Source organism: Camelus dromedarius, chromosome 15, assembly GCF_036321535.1.
Source record: "Camelus dromedarius isolate mCamDro1 chromosome 15, mCamDro1.pat, whole genome shotgun sequence".
NCBI lineage: Eukaryota > Metazoa > Chordata > Mammalia > Artiodactyla > Camelidae > Camelus > Camelus dromedarius.
The window spans coordinates 28,083,650-28,103,986 of NC_087450.1; the positions used below are offsets into that span (position 1 = coordinate 28,083,650).

The following is a 20,337-nucleotide window of genomic DNA, read 5'->3' on the forward strand; positions in this document are numbered from 1 at the left end:
CATTATTTATCAAACAATAATGAATCTGATGTTATATAGACACAGTTCTAAAATAACACGGATATCTTAATATCTTGAAAATCTAATATTCAAAATGTGTTCCAAAGATTGGCAGCAGAGGGTTAAATCACCCTGGGAGCTGGTTAGAAATGCAGATTTTTCATTTCTTTTCCAGAACTAGTGAATCAGAATCTGCAGTTTAACAAGACCCCAGAGTGAAGTGCAGCACATTAAAGTTCAAGAAGCGCTGGTCTAGTGCCCCAGGGCGAGGGGATTCCCCACAGTGTTGGCACGTTGGGAACATCTTGCTTTGTTGGTTAGGAGTCAAATGGAAGCAGGTACTGACTACAAAGGAAAAAAAAAGGGCAACTAATGTTTACATCATTCCAATGAGAAAGGCCCAAGAAAATTTATAAACAGTTGACTCAAAATGAAAAAAAAAAAAAGGCAGCTAGGCCACTTCACATGTAGACAAGAATCCCTAAGAGTCTCCGTGTGTCCCAGCGCCACAGAATAATTAGTATTCATAATAATGAAACCCATGTCATAATTGAAAAAAAAGGTTAAATTACATTCAGCATCCTTTGATTAAGAACGCAAGGAAGTGAGTAATGTGTTTTAGAATGGTTTTCAGCAAAATTTGGTTCATTTTACTTTTTAATTGTTACATACAGTGATATGCTTCAATTCACATGTGCTTTAGGTATCAAAAACCTGTATTTCCAAAACAAAATTGTTTGGGGGAAAAGTTTGATATTTCAAAATAAAGCAACCTAGTACGTATTGTGGGAAATGATTTGGAGAGAATCCATTACACGTATTTTACAATTTTAAAAATTTGCACGTGTTTGTGTACTTAAGACTTACATGTGGTAGAGGCCTTCCTCTTTATTACACAGCATCAGGGGTCACTGATCATAAACTACTTGGTTAAATTCAGAGACATCATTTATAAGATAGCAGTGAATGTTGTTCTTGGGAGCTGTGTTGAACCCTGGCTTAGGGAGGGACGTACCATCATCTTTTCAGAGTTTAGGGTAGTTAAAGGTTTCAGCCCTGCCTTGCCTTCACTTATTTGGTTGACCTGTGTGGTTTGCACTTTGGGACAGAAGAGTGGAGACTGCCGTGCCCTGCTGGCCCGGAAATTTCTGCTTGACAGCTGGACATCGTGGCATTGCTGTTTATAGAGGTCATCCCACTCTGCTGACCAAGCGGTCTTTTTGCAAAAGCAATGCAGCAGCATTTTATAAAATCCCTGAAGTGGTGGTGGTAATTTGGGCCAACCCAGGATCTGAAATAGGCAAAGGTTGTTTTCATTGTCCTTACTTATCCTCCGGTACCTTTTTTCCCTCCTGTGTGAAATCTCGTCTGCATCCCCATCACCCATTCCCCAAGCTCCCAGGCACTAAGTGTCCTCTGGCCCTCCCTAGTCTCAGAGATAAACCCAGGGAATGGACATAAGCTAAGGCTAGGACGTGTACACTTTTGGGGGACTTAAAATTACATACCTTTGGGGGAAAAGTAATTTAGGGCAATTCTCTCTGACTATGTGGTGCTTTGGGGAAGTACACACTTTACATTAAAAGGAAATAATAAGCTTCTCAACAACAAAGACTGCGTGAGATACAAGATGAACAAAGAACCATGCCTTGCCTAGTAGGTACTTAGAAACTTTGCATAGTTGAAGTATTAATGTTCTGTTAAAAATAGGTTAGAGATCAGACAACTTATGGGTGAGATACTTCTCTTTAGAAGGTCTTTTTCTCTGTCTGTGAATTCATCTATAGTAGATTGCCTTGTACTTTGCTTATGAATAACCACAAGCTAGTTGAAATGATGGCATTTTAGCTAATAATACTATAAAATCACTTCTTCCAACAACCTATGTCAAAATATCCTGATTAAATAATTCCCTTCTCATGAATACATACCACTTAAATTTTCTCAGTGGTCAATAGCCACACTTCAGTGAGTCTCTTTTATGAGCTATCATAATAAACTTTAGTAATTGCTTCTGAGGGTTATGCACCTTTATCTCTAAGTAGGAGGCATGAGTTTCCATTTCTAACTGTCCACCCACCATGTTGACCCACTGACATTTCAAATGTACCGTGTTCACAAAAGAATTCCACATCTTGCTCCCAAATCTCTTTCTCTTTCTGGGTTTTCTCTGTTTTGTTAATACTACTTTTATCCTCTTGGTAACTCAAGCAAGACAAACAGGTAAATATAGTTTAAAAAATGAAAATACAACATGAGTGTTGTAATCAAAGAGTGAGTAAAAGTTGTGGGACAACCAGGAAGGGTTGGGCAAATCATTCCTGATACTATAACATAGTGTATTCGAAATATTCCACTCCATGTTAGTTTCTTGTCGCTGCTGCAACAAATTACCATAAAGATAGTGGCTTAACACAAATGTATTATCTTACCATTCTAGAAGTGAGAAATCTAAAATGGGTTTGTGAGGCTGCATTCCTTCCGGAAGCTCTAGCAAGGAATCTGTTGCCTTAAGCAGTTTCTGGAAGCTACCTGCTCTCCTTGGGTCACAGCCCCTTCTTCACATCACTCGGACCTCTGCTTTCCTCATCACGTCATCTCTGACCTTGACTATCTCTCTTTCACTTGGGATTACCTTGAGCCCACCCAGACAACCCAGGATCATCTAGGATAATCTCCACAACTCAAGATTCTTAATTTAATCACATCTGCAAAGTCTGCTTTGCCACGTAAAGTAACATGGTTACACATTCCAGGATTAAGAAGTGGACATCTTCAGATGGCCATTATTTAGTTTACCACTTACCATAAATCACCAGTCTGTCTGTCCAGCTACTGTCTTCCCCTCCACTCAGGTGAACTGAACACTTTATTGGTCCACCATACTTTGTTCATATCTTTACTTATGCCATTCTTGCTTTTGAGGATAAAATCCTTTCACCATCTGTACATTTCCAAGGATTTCCCAGCAAAGTCAGTTATATCTACATCTAGAATCTCTCCCTGACCCTGGCTTGTAAGAAGTAATTTCTTCCTCCTCTGAAATTCCATAATACTCATCTCTACTTTTTATGCTCTTATACACAAATGATTTTAGTGCAAGGTGGAAAACAATACGTCTTCTCCCCTTCCTGACTGTGAGGTCCTCAGGGGCATATTCTGCATCTCATTTATAGTTGCACATCATGCTCACCCCCACCCGACTCCCGGCTCCCTGCGCAGATCATTGCCCATTGTGGGTGCCCAGTAAATTTTTTCTTGAAAGGTTTAGTAAATTTCCGGAAATCACCCCATCATTTTGGCAGAGTCATGAGACCCGAGGAGCATGCACTCCAACTCCCTAAATACTTTTTTTAACTATCCAGCACAGTGCTGTCCATAGTTGAAATATAGGTTGTTTTCTTTCCTCTCCTTTTTTTCAGGTACATTGCTTGTTGAAAATATTATGAAAATTACTAGACTTCACTGCTTTTTTAAATATATAATTATATGTAAAAGATTTTATTTTCTCAGAAGACAAATTTATGACTCAGAAAAAGGGAAATAAAGTTTCAGCACTCCTATAATTACAAATGACAATGTTATTGAAATGCAAAATTTCAATTTTTAAAAAGTCAAGGAAGGTGTTGTTTTTTTTAAAGCATTCATTTCACTTAGTTATTCCTGCATATCTAATTGACAGAAATTACAAGTTACCTTTCTCCCACTTTTCTCCTCTACTGAGATCTTAAAAATGAGTTTCATGTCTTGACTTTACAGATTTGACAGATGTTACCACCCTCTTCAATCACTGCAAGAAATGTGTATCCTTAGCTATAAGAAATCCAAAGGTGAGAAGGAGATTGGAAAGAAAGATCATTTTCTCTCCCTTCTCCAGGTGTTTTCATGTCACCCATGAGTGTTCAGTCATTCCTTTGAGTTGGGTGAAATTAGGAGTACTACACCTTAACATGTCGATATTTTACTCTCCTGCAGCATTGGATGTGAGGCACTGGTGTGACAGAATCCTGTTTTTCACACTTCGGTGATTTTTCCACGGTGCCATGAGCAGAGTGAAAGAAAACTGCTAATCTGTGTACTAACTTCTAGACCCTCGCTCTCACCTTTTGCCTTACACAAAGCAGAGCACTCTGTAGTTTGCCCATATCATCAAATGATTGTTTTGAATGAGAGTGAATGAGCATGACCGGTCCAGGGGGTCATTTTAATGGCTGTGGGGTTGCCTCTGGGCTGCAGGATGACCACATTCTACCTTTGGTTCCTTGAAGTAGTTCCCCTCTCTGTGATGATTTCATGTGGCTTGCCGTGCCCGTAGCAGGTTGTGACCACGTGACCTCTGAGATGGCGGAATTTTCCCCCAACTCTCAGCACTGTAGTTTAAGCATACTCTGACTTTCAAGAGTCAAAGTGCACTGGATGAGATAAATGTTGAATAATCTGGTACTGTGCCAGCTGCCAGTTGTCTGTGGATGGAAGCTATTACTCTAGTGCTTTCCTAGAACATTCCAAAACTAAACCTCTTATTGGTCGTATTGCTTTGAACATATCTGAGACAAAGAAAGAAAGAAACTGCCTGCTGGATTCTGCCTACACATAATAAAATTTTGAACTGTTGGGTTCTGAAATAAGAAAGCAGGCTGCTGGAATCATCATCACACTGGAAAGGAAGTCTGGGCTCCAGCCATGCGCCTCCACAGGCATTAATGAGAAGTGCCCCCTTACTAGGCTTCATTACTGCTTCCTGAGGGGCTCCTCTTATGAGAGAAAAGGCGGGAGTCCCAGTGTGATTCTGGAGAAGTGGTGGTTTATTGCCCACCCCTCATTACCCAGCCGCTGTGTGTTGCTGAGGATGGTTCTCCCTGGGTTCAGGGCAGGAAATTAGATAAGACCATCTGATGGGCCTGTGACTTTCAAAGGATGACACGAGGCAGCAAATATCACAGCCAGTTCTTCTCAGAGCCCTCCAAGATAAGCAAATGTACCATTCACTTGAGTTAAGGACATAAGGTTAGATGTCCTATCAAAGGCATTTGGGGGCAAAATTCAGAATCTTCGGGATTTATATCTGCTATAACTGATCACCTATTATTTTTCTGTTTATTAAAAAGAACTTTCTCCAGATCTGTGTTTTTAAATCCATTTATTTTCTACATGTATTTGCTAAGTAGGCAGGAGACATTTACTTAGTACTTATTTATGACAATACTACCTTGATTGAGCTGGTCTGTCCAAACTTTGTTATCACTGAGTTACCTACAAGCCAGTAGAGAGAATTAGGAACCAGCCCTCAGCAGTAAATTAATAAATGTAGACAATGGTGAAGCTTGCTACTTGTGCCAACAATCGCCACCACTTAGATCCTTTCATTCCACATCCAGGGCCCTTTGTGAATCAGGAATTAGGCATGATATGGTGAAAAAGATTATCACTGACGTTAAAAATCTAATAACTAGTAAACTCATCCTCCATTTATTCCTCCCTGCTCCCCACCTCCCAGATTAACCCATCAGTAAGTTCCACCACACTGACTTCGAAAAAGTCCTTTCTACTCACCCCTACCGCTGCCATCCTTGGGCAAGCCACTGTCATCTCCTGCCTACACTGCAAAACCTTAACTCATTTCTCTGCTTCTCATCTACTCTGCAACCCCCATAACACATTCTTCATTGATCACTCAGGAGGATTTTTAAAATGTGTAAATAAAGTGCTGTTATTCAGACCTTCGATGATTTTCCATTACACTTAGGATGAAGTCTCAGTCCCCTACCTAGCCTACAGCGCTCCCATCTGATCTCTCCTGCTTTCTCTCTTGCTCATTGACCATTCTTGGGTGCCACACTATCTATTTTCTGTCCTTCAAACACTACAAACACTTTCCAACCTCAGGGCCCTGGCATAATTGTTCCCTAGAACTTGCATGCTCTCCCCTGAGGTCACAAGTTGACTTCTTTTGGTTCTTCAAGTCCAAGAGCCTTTCCACCAACATCCAATATAAAGCACCCTCCACTTTACCCTGTTCTGTCACCCTTTGATTTGTGTTGTTTATTTATTGCTTCATTGGTTCAATGGTTGAAAGAAAAGAGCAGCCCCAGAAATCTTGAAACTGGCCTAATCCACACAGTGAGGCCTCAGTGTCATTAGAAGCTGGCCTGGAGCTCACAGGTATATCACATTATTTGCAGTTGGACAGAAACAATCTCACAGAACACCAACATGAGGCAGATTGCTCTGAGACCAAGATCAAGTGAAACGGAACAGGACCACATTATTATTTTGTTTAAAAACAGTTGAAATCAAGGTCACTGTGCACCCCCACAAAATGCGAAACCATCTTTTGGGTCAAATGAGTGACCACCCCTTATCTCCCAGTCATAGCTCCAGCCTTGCTCTAGTCTGCTCTTGCTGTAGATGAGGTTTATTGAGATACCCAGATCATTTGTAGGATGACCTCCACTTCCTGACAGCATCCAGTCCAGAACAAAGCCCGGCTTTCTTCCTTTTTTTTTTTTTTTTTTTTTTAACATTTTTTATTGATTTATAATCATTTTACAATGTTGTATCAAATTCCAGTGTACAGCACAATTTTTCAGTTATACATGAACACATATATATTCATTGTCACACTTTTTTCTCTGTGGGCTACCGTAAGATTTTGTATATATTTCCCTGTGCTATACAGTATAATCTTGTTGATCTGTTCTACAATTTTGAAATCCCAGTCTATCCCTTCCCACCCTCCGCCCCGTTGGCAACCACAAGTTTATATTCTATGTCTATGAGTCTATTTCTGTTTTGTATTTATGCTTTTTTTTGTTTGTTTTTGTATTTTAGATTCTACATATGAGCGATCTCATATGGTATTTTTCTTTCTCTTTCTGGCTTACTTCACTTAGAATGACATTCTCCAGGAGCATCCACGTTGCTGCAAATGGCGTTATGTTGTCAGTTTTTATGGCTGAGTAGTATTCCATTGTATAAATATACCACCTCCTCTTTATCCAGTCATCCGTTGATGGACATTTAGGCTGTCTCCATGTCTTGGCTATTGTAAACAGTGCTGCTATGAACACTGGGGTGCAGGTGTCATCCTGAAGTAGGGTTCCTTCTGGATATATGTCCAGGAGCAGAATTCCTGGGTCATACGGTAAGTCTGTTCCTAGTATTTTGAGGAATCTCCATACTGTTTTCTACAGTGGCTTCACCAAACTGCATTCCCACCAGCAGTGTAAGGTTGTCTTTTCTCCACAGCCTCTCCAGCATTTGTCATTTGTGGATTTTTGAATGCTGGCCATTCTGACTGGTGTGAGGTGATACCTCATTGTAGTTTTGATTTGCATTTCTCTGGTAATTAGTGATACTGAGCATTTTTTCATGTGTCTATTGATCATTTGTATGTCTTCCTTGGAGAACTGCTTGTTTAGGTCTTTTGCCCATTTTTGAATTGGGTTGTTTGGTTGTTTCTTATTAAGTCGTATGAGCAAAGCCCGGCTTTCTTTAACATTGCTCCACTAATACAAGCCCAAACTGTTTACTAAGTCTTTCCTAACACCGTCTTCCTGAGACTCGTCCTGGTTCCCTGCGATGTGTGTTCTCTCTTGCTACAACAATTAATAAACCCAGCTTGTTCAACTGAAAGTATTCCTAGTGATCTCTGGCTGAAGGATGCTGACAGTGGTGTGATGGGTGGCTGTTGGCTTTCTGACGTTTTCCTAACTAGAAGATGGACTGTCTTAGAGCAGGGCCTTGCCTTGTTCACCATTGTATCCAGAGCCTTAAACAGATTTGCAGTTTAGTAGACCGAATACTTATTTGTTGAATGACTTATTTGGTCTTTTTTTTAAAATGGAGATTAATAAGCCTTAGAGCTGTGATTTTCAAATACAAATCCTTGGCTCAGAGACCCCAAGGTTCCAGCTGATGGATTGCAACCTGCACCAGCAGTGTACATCCTTTATTTGCTTTTTATAGGCAGATGACACACAAGTTGTTGAAGTTGAATTTTCATGATACAATTAAAGGCTACCTACCATATTATTAAAAATTAAACAACCTTAGCATTTATAAGCTAAAAATAGCATACAGTTACAATTAACTTAAAATTCAAACTGCATGGAATCTGACTGCCTCATCCTACTAAGCAGTGTCACTAAGCTCCCACTGCATGTGCACGTGAAGGAGTGGTAGGAAATCCTATCTGACTGGTGTGGGGTAGCCTTTTCAATTGATAATACTTTTGCTTTTTAATTAATAATAGCTTTGCTTTTTAAATTAATTTGTTATAAGTTTAGTTTCAACATCTACAGTTTAGTTTATTTGAGCTTCTTTATTTAATTCTGTTGAATGATACAGAATGGTATCAACTAAGATTTGTCAATAATCAAAATTTCAGACAGTTGTTTTTACAGTTCAAATATTAACCATCGACAAATCTCCCCCCATCCTTTGCTTCCCAAATTTACTTGCATAGTGACACTTCAATCTACTGTTAAGTGTCCGCAGGTAAGATAGGCAGGTGTGGGGGCTCCTTTTCTACCCACGTGGGTCAGGAGCAAAATCAGTATCGGATGAAATACCTGAGAGTATTCTGGTTATGGAGTCACTGAGCCTTGAGGCCTTGTGCTTTGTGGTTCAGCCATGAGTATAGGTAGTGTAGATTTCCTCTGAAAGTAAGAGGCAACTAGTGTATCTGCTGTCCTATGAATCGTGACAAAGGAAAAGCTAATCAGATGTGTGACCCCTCTTTTCATTTTCTAATCCAGCAGCTATTTTGTTTATCCACTCAGATTTTAGCAAGGAAGAGCCTTTTTCTTTTAAACCATATACTGTTTTTATGACAGAATAGTCAAAACACTTGTCTGACTACCAAGACAGTGGCAGGCACTAAGTCTTTCTCTGTGGGTTTTCCCAGATTCAAAAATAATAGAACCACTTTGTAAGAGTCAAAGAAATTATTTATTATGTAATAAAGCCTTTAATTTAGGAGGACTGTTGCATTCTTTAATTTATATTTTGCCAACCATCCCACTCTGCAGCAATTCAGCAGGGGTAAATGTAAAACTGTTTCATTTCTGAGTTACCATGTGGGTGTCTCTCAAAGGATCTGATTTTGAAGTAGAATAAATACAAATAATAATGATAGTTGTTGCTTTTTTTCTCATGCATATAAATGTGAAATGTCAGTTTTTAATTAATTCAAACTGTCATTTCCTTCCATGTTATTAGCTTTCAATTGTTTCATAATTATGAAACTACAACCAAATACACAGATTGAAATATTGTCTGTCTTAATGCATCAGGGAAATTTTTACGGGAAAAAATGTTACAATGACGTCCCTAGAATTCTAGCTTCTCGTTTAACATTTCTCTTCCAAAAGTCACAGGTGCTTCCTGGCGGAGGGGTGCGGGGGGACTTTGTTTCATCTGGAGTACATTCAGATACAATTAGCTTCTCTTTCTGTTTAAGTAGAATGCTGACATAATGTGCTTCTAACCTAACAAACTGTACAAATGCTACTATTATGGTAAATATTTTAAGGGTCTTTTAAGGGACCGTAAGACATCATGAGTTTCAATTAATCAGTAGATCAATTAATTACATGATATGTTGATGGTAGACTGTGGTTCTGGGCAGGCCTACCGTGCTGTAAACGCTGCCTAAGACTGTGAGACACAGTCTTCTCTATTAGGAAGCTTTCAAATAGGGAAACAAGAAGAATACGTGGATGTACCGAAAATAATAACACACCAAAAGATAATAATGAATGTAGTTTCTAAATATTGTGAAAATTTTGGAACAGTGATTCTCAAAACCATGGGACAGGAGGTGGGGGGAGTCTAGAAGACCTTTGTGTGGTCAAAACTATTCTCATAATACTATGAATTATTAATTATGATAATGCTATTATATATTATTATGCCACTATACTATATATTATTATAATACTATAATATATTATTAATACTACTAGTACTTATTTGCCTTTTTTGTTCTCATTTTTTTTTTCACAAAAGTACAGTGGAGTTTTTCTGAGACTAAATAACATGTAATTTTGCAACAGATTGCATCCAGAAACAGATATTAGCAACCAAATGTCTTCTATTAAACCAAATATTTAAAATGTTTGCAAAACTGTAAAATAATACTGGACTCTCCAAAAACTTTTATTTTTAAAAATACAATTATTTTTAGGAGGGAAGGTATAGCTCAGTGGTAGAGCACGTGCTCAGCATGCACAAGGTCCTGGGTTCAATCCTCAGTACCTCTATTAAAAAATTAATAAATAAACCTAATTACCTCCCCCTGCCAAATACAATTGTTTTTAAATGTATGTTTTTATGTTAATGTGTAACAGATTTACTATTGTTATTTTTAAACAAATCAATAAATATTTAACATTTTTCACTTTTAATTTCTAATACAGTAAATAATCTATATAAATAGAAGATCTTTGAAGTCTTCAATTTTTAAGAGTGAAATGTTCCTTGAAACAAAAAAAATTAAGAATTGCTGTTTTAGAAAAATAGTAGATTACTTATGATACACATATATGTTCAGTGGCTTCTGGGATTCTAGACAATTTACCACTTCATTTAGATACAAGTAGCAGATTATTAAGTAAACATCTTTTCAAACTGTACACAATCTGTGATGCTTGCTCTTTTTTTTCCCATGGTAGTAGTGGTCTCTAGAACATAATGCATTTCTTTCAGAATGACTGAGCTTTTGATTTTTCCACACGTCAGGTAGATTTCCTTGGGTCATGCCATGGGGTGATTCTGTACCATATTTTGTTACGTACTGGTATGTACCAATGAGATGTGAAGTATGTTTTAAATAATGTGTTAATAATAATAGTTTAACTTTCAGAGTGAGTGAATAATTTAATTTTTTAATTTGTCTTAAATAGTAAACAGAGTAGATAGATTCAAGATTGTCTCTGATAACATCACTCTCACTCACTTGTATCCCTGTATGCCTTCTTGGATGAAAGAGAAAGGATGAGGTTGTCGCCAGCTTGCTGGGAACATGCCTGGGAGTGTGTCATGCTTGTGAACTCCACCCGTCATGCTTGTCAGAATGGAAATGACATAGAAAATCTCTAAGGCAATTAACGCAGCATTTATGGAAGTGACTAAACTCAGTACACACTAATAACTTCTTTCGTTTTGACTGACCTGGAGTTCACATCCAGAAAACAACTGAAATAAAGCCTAGTACGGGCAAGCTCTAGTACCTTGCAAAATGAAACGTAGCATCCTCCCCAGGCTTTGTGTGAATCTATAGCTAATTTGAAAAACCATACGTATTCACCTTGCCAAAGTCTTTGGCCTCTGTTTAATATGAAACATTAATTGCTTCCATAGTGAGTGAGCTGTATCAAAAATAAATTAGTAGAATTGTAGGCTTGCAACAGTCTTTGCAACAGTCTATATAGTGCCGAGCAGCAACTCCTTCATGTTAATAGTTAATGATGACAGTATTTAAGTGTTACATATCACCTATACTTTGTGGGAAATTTCAAAAGGTACGTGTTCCCATTATACTCATTTTATGGATGAAGAAGGTGGGACTACCAGGAGCCACGAGGTAGGTGGGAAGCAGTCCCCTCCATCTGCCACCAATTTCAATAAGAGTTGGGTATTATTCATTTTTCATAGGGAGTTTTTCTTAAGCATGCTTTTGGAAAAAATGATTCTGTTGCCAGCAAAGTTTTTGTTTGTTTGTTTTTTAATTGCCAGTCTAGCTGATACTGTTTTAAAGCTCATTTTCTCAGTTTGGTTAATTAACAAAACCCAGCAATGTCTCATAATTTAGAATGAGGGCAAAAATGTGATTCAAAATGTGCGATGACTGGCCCTGGTTTTCCACCTGTCAGCCACCTTTCTGTGCTATAGATTCCGTATCTTTCAAACTTTCATTATGATATACTTGCTTTGTCTATATTTCTTACCAGGTTTGGGTAAGGATAAAATGAGAGTGTATATCAAAATGTGTACAAACGCATAAAGTGATATATAATATATGAATAATTCCATTTCAGTGATTATTTTTCACTTTTTATTCTCACTACAGTGGGGCCATGTACATGCTGTAGTCTCCACAGGTGGTTTCTTGTCCTGTTCACTAGTCATAATATTTTATTCATAGAAGGTGCTTTTTTTTTTTTTATTTTAACTAGAAAGGAACATTTTCTGACTCTGGCATACCCAAAAGTCTTTATCGAAAGGATTCAAAGAATTAATTCTCAACCAGTCACAGAATTGTGCCAACAAGGCCTGAAAGTAGATCAGTAAAAATGTAAAAATATAGAGCTATAAAATATACAAATATAAAAAGTACATAAATATTGCAAAACAGATGTACAAAAATACAAATGTTCCTATGACTAGGTGACCTATAATAAAATTGATGAAAGAAGATTACTTTTACCCAGAGATACAGCAGGAGACCTAGGTGTGCATCACATGGACACATTCCTTCCTCCCTTCCTTCCTTCCTTCCTTCCTTCCTTCCTTCCTTCCTTCCTTCCTTCCTTCCTTCCTTCCCTCCTCATTTACTTTACAAGCATTTGTAAATGTCTAATACATGCCAGGCCCTGTGCTAGAGGCTGAGGTTCCCAGGATGAGGTGAACAGAGGCTCAGCCTTACAGGTGCTAATAACCTAGGAAGAAGGAAAGGAAATATACAAACAACTACAACTAACAGAACTATTTGATAAGTGCTAAAAATGGCACGATTACAAAGTGCTGTGGGAACACAATGGGAATAATGACTAACTTTGCCTAGTGGCTTTGAGAAGACTGCAAGAAAGAGTGGCATTTGAGCTTGATATAAAACAACGTGTAGGAGTCTACCAGAAGTTTTTTTTTAAATGAGAAAAGGGCATCTCCAGATAGAAAAGACAGCATGTTCACACCCGTGAAGATGTAATAGAACATAGCAGGCTGGAGACAACGTGAAAATTAGAACAAGTCTTTTGAAAAGTACTTTGGCAGATTGTTTCAAGATCTGTAAAAACACTTATGTCTTTAGATCAGTAATCCCACTTATGGGAATTTATCTTATGAAAAAATACAAAGAAAAAAGTGTTATTTATAATAGCAGAAACACAAAATAGAGATGGATTTATTATCTAAAAAATACAAAATGGTTATGTAAATTATAATACACCAGTTTGACTATTGTTATTAGAATGATAATAATGACATTCTAAGTCAAGATGGAAAATGTCAATGCCATTACATTAAATTGTAAAACTAGATCTTTATTATTGCAACTATTTAAAATCATGTGTATGTACAGATAAAAAATGGAAAAAAATGTGAAATGAATATCAAAGCAATAAAAACAACATCAAAAACAATAGGAAGTTTGGTGACAGTGGTGGGCTTGTGATTAATTTTTTTTCATAGATTTACTTTGAGGCGATGGAGTAGTCGTATTGACTAACTCAACTAAGGCTTATTGACCATTTCTTCTGTGCTGTAAGCATTTGTTTGGTCCTCCAGTTGGAAAGATAAAAGAGCTTATCATTTATATAACAAATTTAATTTTTTTTAAAGAAAAGCTCTTTTGCACCTCCATGCCTTTGTTAAAATAATTGCCTGTACCTGTATCTTTTTAGACCCAAATTGAATGCAGTTGGTTGCAGGAAATCGTTTCAGAAATTATTCATCCCATCGTTTCCAAGCTCCCTCTAGATTTTCCAGCCTCAGCTACACGTAATGTTTTGTTCTCTTTTTTTTCCAATTGTTCTTTTTTTCTTTTTGCCTCCCTTGCTCCTTTCCCTTCTTCCTTCTTTCTTCTCTTTCTGCCTCCTAACAGATTTGACTATGGACTATGACTTTTTGATTAATGCTTTTCATCAGTCAGCCATCAAAAATACTAGGTCACAGATGCCTGTTTGGTAAAAGGCATTGTCCTCCTTACAGCATCCTGAAATAATAAGTTCCTTATTAAACTTGAGTTTGGATCAACATCAACAATTAGTCATCCTTCTGTCAAAATAAAAGAAATGAATAGTTTGCTGAAAAGCTCAGAAAAAAATTTAAACTGAGTTAGGGACTGGCAGTATACACCCTAAAAGAATTAGTCAGCAAAGAGCATGTTTCAGCACCATTACCCTTTGACCTTAAACTGGCCCACCTAGAAGCCAGCTGGGAGCAAAAAATAACCAGAGGATTTCTGTACAATGCACTTCCCTTTGTCTTCATGAGTTACTGCTGTGTGCGAAATAGACTGGGGGTTTCTTTCTGGGTGAATTTATTCTCATAAATAATTAGAGAAGCTTTGATGTGATTTTAATGGGTTCTGATCTCATAAAGGAAAGCTTACTTTCCCTAGAGATCTAGAGAGTCATCCTAAGAAAACCTTTCTCAGTACAAATGAATTCTTAGGACCTGTAAAAGCACCCTGCTTGGCGACCTGCGTATTTTATGGTTCCTGATGGCAGTAGTGAGGGTAGGGACCAGTTCAGCCAGGTGCCATATCTATAAAAGGGTCATTTATTCTTCTAAATGCTACCATTTGCACATTTCTTCTCTGCACATTAAGCTTTCTTGCTCAAACATGTTTTCAACTAAAATATTCTTTAGGTTGTAAAATCCAATTTGGGAAGCTATCCCTTAATGGATAGCTCTAAAGCATCTGCATTTTTCTTTTTTTGCTGTGACATTGATCTCTGTTCCAGTTTCTCTCTTGGTTAACACTATTCCCACTACTTTTTCATTTTACTCTTTAAAAAAAAAAGCTTCTCATTTCCACTCTTTAGAAATCCTGTTGACATGGCTTTTCCTGAAAAAGAATTCTCAGCTTGAAACTCTAAGATGATCTGAGGTTCTTAAATTAATGAGATATGGGGTGCCTATTAACGATGCAGACTTTTGGGATCTATCTCAGTAAGAGAATCATTCTCTAGGGAAGGGCCCAGAAATCTGGATATTTAACATGTTCCTTCTTAGTTCTTATGCATACTAAACTTTGAGAACAGCTACTCTAGAGCAAGCACTAGGAGTCATTATGATTTGGAAAGAACATTTAATATGCAGTTTGTAGACATTCAGTTGCTAGATTCATGGATATAGATGTTATTTAATCCTTCAGCATTAGTATATTACATCTTAGAATACAGTGTTACTGAAAAGATTATATGAGGTGATGGGTTTTTTGTTTGTGTTTATACTTTGCAAAAAGCACACATGCCTAGAGAAATCATCAGTATAAAAAGCAAAGAAGAATAAGGGCACCATAAGATTTAGAACATGTGAAGTTTTACTCGTTTAGAAGTTAATTCACTTCTGACCTCTCATGCGTACTTGCAAATATTAAATTAGTAATTAACAGAAGTTTAATAGTGCTCCATGTCTCAAACTAGGGCTGCCATTATAGGGAAGAAAATGCAAAAATAATAAATAAAATAAAATAAAAGCAAAAATAATAAAAATTTAAAACTAAGATAACCCACTGTGGGTTTTTTTTTTGGGGGGGGGTACTCTTAAAAAATGAGAATGGTCCAGAATAATTTCCCTATTCTATATTCTCTCACAACCAGAGCTTATTACTTCCTGACATATGTCTTTTAAAAGTCACTCATGCCTCCTACTTCCCCATTCATGACTGTGGGTGCAAATATAGCCAAGAGAATTTGCATTAAAAAAAAATCTTCAGCCACCACTCACATTCTTCTGGAAGGAGGAGACTCAAAGCTGCTTCTTTTGTATTTCATAGCCTATAAATGTCCAGTGGAGGACCATACTGTCTTTCCCGGGTAGCAAAAGTTTTCAGTGACTTAACTCAGCATCAGTGTGGGAGGGAAGAGGCTTTGGAGCCATTCGCTGTCTCTCATTGGACATCAGCGTTTCCTTTTCGTCTGATTCTTACTCTGCTTGATAATTATGGTGGTTTTCCAAATCTTGAAACTTGCCAGTATCATGTTCACCCATTGACTAGAATGGGATAGAATCCCACTCTCACTTAATTTAAGCTAAGTTATTTAACTTCTTTGCATCGAAATCCTTCATCTGTGAAATTGTGAGGAGTTGGACTAGGAGAGCTATAAAATCTCTTGGTGTTGTAAAAATCTATCTAGTTTTAGGAGAATTATGATTTGGAGTCTTCTCCCACACCGCAGAGTACATAATGGGATCTGTGGATCTGTGGCTCTTTTTTTCTGATCTCTTTCTTCCTCCTTCCCTCCCCACTGCTTTCCTGCAATATTTCCCTGTCAAAAAAGAGCATTCATTTGGCTTGAAGCTGCTCCAGTGTCATAGCGTTCCAGGTGGCTCTGTATCTCAGCCCTGCTGCACTGACCCTGAACACCACAGGCTTGGCGAAGTGTGGAAATTGGCGTGACAGCAGTCACAGAGGGAGAGTGCCTGAAGCTGGTCCTGAAAACTCGTTCCCAGAAACCTTATCGGTGGATAGAAAGCCTGGGTGGGGGCCTGGAGACCAGAACCTCTGACCTCGTTCCTCGGGGGGTACGGTGGCACTCTGCCTTCCTGCCAGCTGTGATGCGGGGTGGTCCAAAATAGGATTTGACCACTTGCTTGTTTACAAGCCCAACTGTGTGGACTGTAAAGCAGCCTAAGACCATAGGTAGCCTAAGAATTTAATTTGAGGGTCACAAAATAGGCCATCCCCTCTTCACATATCACCCCCCCCCCCCCCCCCAATAGCTCTCCAGTGATCCCTGTGAATATTACCTTTTCTGGCCACATCTTTAAAAATTCAAGTATGAGGGGGGAACAAGGCCCTCAAGTCTTTTGTATTGTTAATTTCACTGAGACCTTTTGTTTAAGTAAAAACATCACTGGAGAACAGATTACTTAACCTGTTAACAGCATTTGAGCAAGTTGACCCCAGTGTGTTTTCTGACACGCTTTTTACCTTCTGTAGGCTTCTAGGTCACCATAGTTGGATTTTTCCCTCCTATCTGCATCCTCATTTGCTGTTTCTTCCTTTTCTCCGTGACTTCCTAAGTTTGGTGTGACCCAGGGCCAGGTCCTCGGTTCTCGGCTCTTCTCCACCTAAACTTATGTCCTGGCCACTTTACAATACAGTTCACAGTACAGAATACTTCTTTCGTTTTAACGTCTTTGTAAATAAGGTAGAAAAGCCTAGTGTTGAGAGCGTGGTTTCTCGATCTCAGTACCATGGACATCTAGGGCCAGGTAACGCTTTGTGGTGGGGACTGTCCTGTGCATTGTCAGATGATGAGCAGAGTCCTTGGCTGCTACCTGCTAGATGCTGGTAGCAACCCCCTCCCCCCCAAGTTGTGACAACTGGAAATGCTTCCTTACACTGTCAAATGTTCCCTTGGAGGCAGACTCAACCCCCAACAACCACTGATTTAGAATAATTTAGGGTGAATCAAAAAAATCCTTTAATCATGCATATTATAAACCTTTGACTTAATTTGGCCAACATTTTTTTTAAGTTTGTATCTCTTAAAGGTATAGGAATCTGAATAACAACAAAAAAAGAGTCAAAATAGATTCTATAAACCAGGCTCTGGTTTTGGGATAAAATAAGCTTGTGCCAGTTAGGAAATGGAAGGAAATGAATTTCATTTCGTGTTTAGCCCTACACCATTACTGATAAATATATACATGTTATTTTGTCCTCAAAGCGGTGGTAAACAACATCCTAAATTAAGATTCAGGTTTAGCTCTGTGCTGCTTGATAATTACATCCTGCTGAGAAAACTAAGGCTTGGAAGGGTTAATCTGCCCAAGCTCAGGCGGTCAGCTAAATCGTTTACTTCGCAGTCCTTTACATTCCTACCTCTAAGAATCTGAGCAAATTTAGGTGAATCGTCACTATAAGTTGTAAAGCTCTTAACACGTGTAAATTTGTGTTGTTCTCTGCATTCAGAGATGAAAGGGCTAGAAGTAATATGAGACGTGGAGGTCTTCAGCCAAGACTGCCAGAACCTCCATCTGGCAGCCCTCTTCTCGCCCACGCTGACCCTGTTTTCTTTTGATGAAAAAAAAAAAACAGGCCATCCTTACCTCTGTCTCTCCCCCTTTCCCCTTATCATTTTTGCTTAAAACATCTACCAGTCATGTCCTTTTAAATCTAAATGAACATAGATGCCATCATTTAATTAATTTTAAATGAGAAAAGTAATACATAGACTTGATGAAAAAACATACAAAATGTTACCTAACAAGACTATGCCGTGTTCCCACCTTTGAACTCAGCCCCCCTCCTCATATTTAAGCACTATGAGCTGATATTTTATGTCTTTATGGAAATTTCCTCTGCATATTTGTGTGTGTAAATATGTGTGTGGTGTCTATATCAAATAACTTAAAATGTGTACCTTTAATTTTTCTTTACAGAACGGTACATATTACAGATCTCTTCATATAAGAATATTTGAATTTACCACATTATATTGTACAGCTGCAGAGTATCTGGACTGTAAGATGTAATTTACCTGATCAGTTAATGATTGATGACTAGGTTTCGACTGTTAACAGTAGTGCAATACACAGGTTTGATGTCGGTGCTTTATTATTATTGTTTTCTTTCTGATGAATGCTCTGAGCCCTAATCTTTTCTTTTAAAAGAACAAAGTTTGACTGTTGAGGGTTATGTTGTGGAATAAATAGGCCAAATAGATAGAATGGGCACAAAACAACATGTATTTTAAAGAACGTGAAAAATACTTTATTATTTCCTGATAGTCAATCAATATTGAATAAAGGAAAGAGAGGGGAAAAAAATTGCAAAAAACTTGACAGAGTTCAATCTTTCAGGGTTGTGTTTTAAAAAATAGATGCCAAGGCAAAATGAGCTTTGGAATTCCAACACTCTGAAGTTCAGGGTAACTGACTTATAGTGACAGACCTATCAGCATTTAGTCTCAGATTTTTTTCGTAAGTAGTGCTGAGTGACTCTAAAAGGAGTTAGAATTAAAATCCTCGAAAATACATGGATATAATGAAAAATGGGCCATGAAGAACAATAAAGACAGGTGCCCCGGTACTCTTTCTGATATAAATGTTGTTCCTGAAGATCATTCAGTGTTTCTTTGGAGCTTTGTTAAAAATCTCTACGTTACTGTCGTTTGAAACACACCATGGTCTCATCACGTAAAACCTTCCCTGTCAGACAGGATACAGTCACCTCAGTTACCTTGGAGAGCTGTGCAATGTGTCTGATGCTACAGAATGATCTGCAGGTGCAGGTGTATTGGGGGATGTGTTTCCATGTGGTATTCCAGATGTGGAGCCTTTGCATATGGAATTATTTTACATTTTAGGGGAAAGGCAAAACATAAATACACATTTCCAACACTGGATAACTCATTTGTTTTTTTCAGGCTTTGGAAAGCATAGTGCACATCTTCTGGTGCTTGTTTGTGTTTCTTTCTGATGATCAATAAAATGACATATTTATTAGGACTTAAATTGTCTTTAAAGAGGAACAGCTCCAATTGACAGAAGAAAATAAAAGCATAGTAATGTACTTCTTAATGTTGCATAATTGCCTTTACAAAATTATCCTATAAAAATACTCATTATAAACGGGACATTCAAAAAAATGTCATTCATTAACTTGGAAATAAAATTATAATTACAATTATAAAACTTGGAGGCGATTCTGTTGGGAGGGTTGCATGCTAATTGCAGGGTTTAAGGCTTTAGATTTAATATTAGGTGAAAACATGATAATCATCTAAAGGGAAGCATATCAGAAGGGTTTAAGGGCTGGGTGTTAAAGAAAAAAATAGTTTCCTTTCTGCTGGGCGATCACACTGGATTAGAAAGTAATACAGAGAAAATTCCCCGTGCTTGAGAATAGGTCTTTATTTGGGTTTGGGGTTTAGGGGATGTCTCTTCCCCTCTGCAGTCACAGCCAGAGAGGAAATTCAACAGCAGCCACTGCCTAGACTTTTTGAGCCCGGCGCGGGCTGGGCTGTGTACCAACAGCCCCGTCAACTGCAGACGGAACTGCAGCATCCCTTCCTGCAGTAGCGCAGCAGCCATTGGCTCCTGGGTGGCACGTGACCACCAGAGCCTTTTCTGTGTCTTTTCTCGCCCATCTGTGTGCAGGGCACTGATAGGCCAGGCTGATGCGCAGGCAATTTATCATCTTGATCTCCCACTGAGTCAGGGAGCTCTCCTGTCACCAGTATTGATTTCAGAGGATGGACTAAATTTCCTAGGATTTCCATTAAGAATTAAGAAAAAAGCTCTAAGCACGCAGGGTAGCCAGACAGACATGGATATGAGATGGCACTGTGAAAACTCGCAGGTAGCTTCTTCTATCACAGCCGGTGCTCAGCACAGCTCAGAACTGCAGCATGCAGGGTTTAAGCTACTAGAAGC

The 20,337-nt window shown here is 38.3% G+C and overlaps 1 protein-coding gene across 25 annotated transcripts in view; it reads left to right on the forward strand.

Annotated features, from left to right (window-relative positions):
- The window catches only part of NRXN1 (neurexin 1), a 1,020,679-nt gene that overhangs the window by 947,215 nt on the left and 53,127 nt on the right, over window positions 1–20,337 (forward strand). Inside the window, exon 1 of one of the 25 annotated variants that reach the window (XM_031467022.2) lies at window positions 19,820–20,263. The exons of the other annotated variants lie outside the window; for them this stretch is intronic. Within the exon in view, the coding sequence (XP_031322882.1) occupies window positions 20,231–20,263 (33 nt within the window). The 5' untranslated portion in view covers window positions 19,820–20,230. Of the gene's footprint in view, window positions 1–19,819; window positions 20,264–20,337 lie in introns of those variants that run through there. 25 annotated transcript variants of the gene reach the window in all.